We start from the raw sequence: 6,000 nt of genomic DNA, 5'->3' as shown, positions 1-6,000 counted from the left end.
AAAGAGACTGACAATAGGGAAAAAAAACAAGACTTGTACTCATCACCACAGTGAAGGCAATTTTTTGTAAATCTTGCTGTCAGTGCGTGCCAGTTTAGTCTTACCTTTGAAACCCAGTGACTTGCTCTCAAAAAGTGAAGCACTTCAGACTCCAGATGACAAGCTCAGCTTTGGAGTAAACCATTACTCTTCAGCACCATGTATGCAAAAAGAGCAAATTCCACAAAACTGTTAGGATACTCTAGTCCAAGTAATTGAAACAGATTCCTATTTTTTCTTAAATAATAATGGTAATGAATAATACAAGAAAACTATGACTAAATGCTCCTATATCTGCAGGTTTATTTGTAACAGCTACAGTACAAATTATAGCATAATAAAGTACTGTCTCAGCAGGTACACATGAAGGTTTAGTAAAAAACAGTTTAATATAGCAACAGCAGTAAACAATAGTAAGGGGTAATACTTCGGTAAACTGTTACCTAAGTGGGTTGAAGAACCTAAAGTAAAACCAGTAAGTTGTGAATTTTTATCTGTACTTTATGTCACAGTGGTTGGATAAATAACAGTAAATTATATTGCATGTAAACATAGAAAGGCAACAATAACACAAATGGATAGATGACATTGTTGCACATTTTCAATTTCTTAATCACACTTCACGCCATTGTGAAGATCAACAGGGATACGGCTGTTCTATATTACAAGGTCTCCCACACCTAACACCCAGGAACCAGACTACCAGAAGAAAGTTTTACTGGCAATTTCTGTAATCCCATCATAATGTTGCCCCTTATCAAAATGTGAGCCAAGGAAACAAGCAAAAGTAAAGTCAGTTAAATCAGTCAGTATTTGGCCCTGGTTCCAGATAATAACACCTTTCAACCTGTGCATTTAAACTGCTCTCCTTTTTTTCAGATTACCACCCTCTTGTGGTCAGTTTAGGAACATCATTTTTTGAAGTAATATTTTCTAAAGATCTTGCAATATTTTGCTGTAACGTTGCGTGTTTCCTTTCTTCTCTTTTCATCATGGAATAAACATTAACTATTCCTTTGCAGCCTACGCATGCTGACGCAGCTACCTACTTGAACTACATAGAATGCGTATCTGACCAAGCACAATGTTTTGGATAACATATCGTATTTGCTTCCTAAAAAAAGTCTCATAACAGTTACGTTTTTGAGAAAAAGTGCTGAAGCGTGGCAGACATCTTTTTCTGACAGAATGCAGGTGAAACAGCAGTGATATTCGCGTGTGGTCTAGGAAACACATAGGGTCTTTTTACCCTAGCCGAGCTTTCGATGACCTCACTGAATCACACTCACTTAATTGATCTAAATCACCAGCTTACATGTCTTTAGTTACAGAGGAAGCGAAGAACCTACAGAGCTGTTTTTGTCCTCATCTAATGCTGCCGAGGCCCAAGTTAGTCAAAAAGGTCTCCATATTTAAATATTAAAATCTTCACAATACACAGTGTTATTGTAATCTTCATTTACAGAACAGTGAGCCCTCCCTTTCTGAACAGGTCTGCAAAAGCTGACCAATGAAAAGGGACCCATTTACTCATCCAATAGTATCATAAATCCTCTCATTACTGAATCTGATTTAGTAGAAAGAGGGTTGGGAAAAGCAGACTGCAACTGTCAATTCAGCAATTCATTTACTGCACCCGGCTTGTTAACGTGAAATTATTTTATTGCACAAGTTATTGAGATTTCATTTCAGTCTGTGCACAAAATGATGCTACCCAAAGACACACCGAACTACATGGAGGATGACAGCACTTACCAAATGCACGGCTCGTATTGAATTATGTTTCCGGAATGTTCCCGGCCTACTGACCCAGAAAAAAAAGGTGAAAGGGAAACTCTGGCCCAAAAATGTTCATAAGCATCCCCAAACCTTCTAATGGCATCTTGTCTGCCTTACAATGGGTAAGGCACCAACACACCAAGTTTTTCACCACTGCCCAGCATTAGTAATGAAAGACTGGTGGAAAGCAATTTGATTTTTTTCTCATGAGAACTCAAAAAGAATATCGATATTTCTGATGAAACAACAATAAAACCACCCTTTGAGCACAAGCTGTACAAGGCTTCTCCATTATACCAATAACAATTAGTATTCAAGTTTCAATACAAAGATCATTTTTGAACTACAGTGACCCAAGTTGGAAAGTAACTAGCACCCAACAACCAAAATACTAATCATAAAAAGAGGCAGACTAGTTTATTTCAGACATCAATGAATAAAGTTACCCTGATGAAGTAAATATGCAGAGAACGATGACAGCATTGCTGTCAAATATAAAAATTTCCCATGACGGGACTTACATTGTGCAACCTATTTATTCGTTCTTTCCATCCTGAAAAAACATCTGAGCAAATTAGAGCATCAAAATATAAGGGCTTTCGTGACCACCAAACTTGCATATTTTCATTATATATTTGCTCATTTTACCTAAAATGTCTTATTTTATATTTATTTTTTTCTTCAACACTGATTACTAATACACACCATAATATAAAATCTATTAAAAAATATCCTCCATTTGATAACAGTTGAGTAGTTGACTCCATCCATCATTTTAACACAACCAAATAAAACAGGTAAAAAAGGCTGGGCTGCGCCCATTTGCAATACATTCTACGTCTATGCCACAAGTCATTATGATAGTTGTGGTCCACCAACTTGGGAAATGCTATCAAAGTTATGCTGCTGGGTTAGCAGCAGCAACTCATATTATTTCAGACAGTATCTTTGACTCTGGACTCTAAATACTCGATTGGGGTAGTTGCCAAGAGCAGATATCTCACCAGTCAACTCTGAGCCATCTGTTTTGGTAACAGACGCCCTATGATCTATGGTCTGTGGTCAGCCCTTAAACCCACAGTTTCTAAAGACAAAATAAATCATTTTGTTCAGTTAATCAGATGATCTCACAAAAAAGCCATTTCCTACTCGCTGATTGCACCTGTACATTTAATATCTCAGTTAAGCACACATTTACGTGCCTAAAAGTTAGACTTGTTTAGAAATTGTTGGTTTAAAGACAACCTTGAAAATAAAACCTACTTGGTGGTGGATCAGAGTTAACTTTGGCTTAAGGCAACTAAAAGCCAAAATTCGAATCACCCCAGCATGTTTACCCAGTAACGTGATGCTAGAAGCAGTTTGAGGATGGTACCGCTTAAAACAACCCAGCCTTCATCACAGTTCCGGAGAAAGCGATTTCCCACAGAGTTAAAATATGTTTGTATACCTACTTGATTGAAACAAAAAGTGCAGTTCCTGACTGAACAATGCCATTGGTCTTTTTCACAGAACTAAAAGAGGAAAAGAAAGCCTGCCCTGAACTTTCACATGATAATCTAAATCTATCATGTTTCCCATTTGTGGAAAAGGACATACCAAAATTACAAAGAAGCTTATTTATCTTTTATCCCTTTAAAAGATTTGAGTAGTTTAACTGTTTTTCTCTAGGCTATATATTTTTAAAACTTCTTAAATGGTCTAATAGTTGGTCTCAGTGTATCAGATAATAATAAGAACTGATGCAGCTTCAAAACAGGACTACAATTCACTTGGAACAAGCAGTCAGTGTGCTTTAGGGGCCGCAATTACAGTTGGCCGAGGAGACGAAAATGAGCACAGACTAATTATCACAAGCCACAAGTTTCTAAAACAGATAAGCATTTGGATGGCTAAGAGCTTCTAAACAATTCTGCTCTAAAATAAATGACAGAACAGCCCATATTTGGTCTGCAGTCTTGGAGATATTGTTTTTATTTGTTCCTGTCAGGCTATTCTGATCCCACCATAACGGTCTCTCTTAGCTTCTTTATCCTGGTAAACAAGCAATAACTGTATTTGTTTGTTCAAGTTTTTCCATTTATCTCCAAGTCTACTTTCTTACTTTTAAAAGAACTGCAGTCATCTTTTTTATTATTCTGTTTTATTTTTGGTATGGAATGAACTTATATAGGCTTCATATTTCTAAGACAAGAGCCTAGAAGAGCACAGGGCTGAGCCTTCAGACTGGAAGACTACAGCAGCCTGTGCAGCCCTGCCTATCCTGAGGCCTAGCTGACATCCCGCACTGTCAGACCGCACACATGGAACAACAAACAGCGTGCACAAAGCGTGCTGTGGGAGCTGTAGAGTTTCAAATGCAGTTCAAGATCTTGATTGTGGAAATGGAGCAATAGTTTTGGTTACACAACCTCAAATTCTACAAAACACTAACTAAAAAATAATAAATTGGATAATTAATTTAATAAATCAGCTGTATCCTGGGTTAGTCCTCCTTGAGGCTCACGAACCAAACTTGATGACAGCCACACCCAGTAGCTCTGTCCTCGTTCGTCACAACTACAGTAGGAGGAATGCTTTACAGCGACAGAAACAAATCCAATCCTCCTAGAGGAGTCTGTTGTAATGTTGAAGGAATAATGAAGAGCGAAGACCTCCTGAAGGAGGAAAAGGCCTCGAGGACTGGGTTACAGCAGAGGAGCCAGCTGTGTGGAGTGTCCCAGAAACAGAGAGGCCGAGGTTGGGCCTATCCCAGCTGGATCTGCCCCGAATACATGGTGAGCAGCAGCATGATGGTGAAGCCCGTCAGCAGTCCGGCATTCTGGATAGCGAAGGTCACCAGCGAGCTCCCATCTCCACCCTCCTCCTCTTTACTGACTTCATTCATCTCTGGGAACTGGGCAGAGAGACAGAGGGAGAGGCAAACAAGAGTGTTGGATTACAGATCTTTGCCTGCGGCCACTAACTGCAGCGCACAGAAAGAAAAGACACAGGGGGCTATCTCAACATCGCAGTCTGAAACGCAGAGGAGTCTTGTTCAGCTGAAACCGTATATGCACGGCTTTTGTGGGAACACAGCATTTTACCTCAATTTTCAAATTTAGGTTACTCCTATCCTCTTCCATATGCTGGAGGCAAATATTTGTCTCAAATGCTGAAAATCAATTATTTTCTATGAAAATTTCTAAATTGCTAAATAGAAAAGATGCTTTCTATTGTTCACAAACATGCAGAACTGTCCTGTGTTGAATCCATTCCAATAGTTCACAGATAATGCCCTCTTGATATAATATTTTTTCCCCAAGTATCTGTAAGCCCTCAGAATGGCAACAAGTGCAATTACAAAATATTTCAAATTCTTTTCTGATTAGATTGTATAACTCTTTTAACCTTGGCAGCTTCTTTCTAATAATAGAAGGCATTTGTGGAGTTTTCCAAAGGAAAAATAAAGTACCAAATGAAATGGCACAATCTGAGAACCTTTGTAAAATATTGCAACAGTGTCCTAATTCCGCTTACATTTGTTAACTCAAAAACACGAGAAGATGTGGACTGGGTATAGATATTGCTGCGTCTACAATGAATGATCAAGGTGGAGAGACCCACTGAGAGAGCGACAGAGATTGATGTTGCCTGTCTTCCACTCACCATGTCTGCCAGGGCAATGTACAGGAACATGCCACCTGCTAGGGCAAAGATCCAGTTGGCAGAGAAGTGACTGCCAGCCAGAATGCCAAAGCCCATACCCAGGTAACAGCAGCAGGCAGAGATGAAGTTAAAGAAGAGTGCTTGTTGGATGCTCATCCCTGCGTTGAGCAGAATCACAAAGTCACCTATGTGCAGGAGATAGGGAAGAAAGGAAGACTGTCGGTCTATATTTTTACAGCAACACAGGCCTATCTTGAAACCCATCTTTTGAAGAGTACTCAGGCATACAAATAACCATCCTTCAAAAGTCTTTGGCATGTCAAATCATCCCTGTCTTTTCAATTGTCTGCATCTTTCTGCCAAACAGAAGCTTCTGCTGTTTGAAAAGTTGGCAAGGCTTTAAAAAATGATATGGCTAACCAAATGCACTCATAAATGCTGGCAAGCAATATGAATGCTAATGATGGCAACAATTTCATGAGCTTTATGGGCCTAGTTCACTAAAAACAAAGGCAAACTCTCGGATTCGTTTAC

At 39.0% G+C, this 6,000-nt stretch overlaps 1 protein-coding gene across 5 annotated transcripts in view; it reads right to left on the bottom strand.

The window, feature by feature from the left end:
- Nucleotides 1-318: 318 nt before the first annotated feature.
- slc39a14 (solute carrier family 39 member 14) overlaps nt 319-6,000 on the bottom strand; it is a 28,953-nt gene continuing 23,271 nt past the window's right edge. For all 5 annotated transcript variants that reach the window (XM_088624470.1, XM_088624469.1, XM_088624472.1 and 2 more), the window contains 2 exons: nt 5,467-5,651; nt 319-4,714 (listed from right to left, as the gene is read on the bottom strand). In XM_088624470.1, coding sequence (XP_088480596.1) covers nt 4,565-4,714; nt 5,467-5,651 — 335 coding nt within the window. In that variant the 3' untranslated portion in view covers nt 319-4,564. The remainder of the gene's footprint in view (nt 4,715-5,466; nt 5,652-6,000) is intronic.

Source organism: Lepisosteus platostomus, chromosome 3 (genome assembly GCF_059453375.1).
Source record: "Lepisosteus platostomus isolate fLepPlt1 chromosome 3, fLepPlt1.hap1, whole genome shotgun sequence".
Lineage (NCBI taxonomy): Eukaryota > Metazoa > Chordata > Actinopteri > Semionotiformes > Lepisosteidae > Lepisosteus > Lepisosteus platostomus.
The sequence above is the reverse complement of the archived record's forward strand: the minus strand, read 5'-3'. Positions and strand labels throughout refer to the sequence as shown.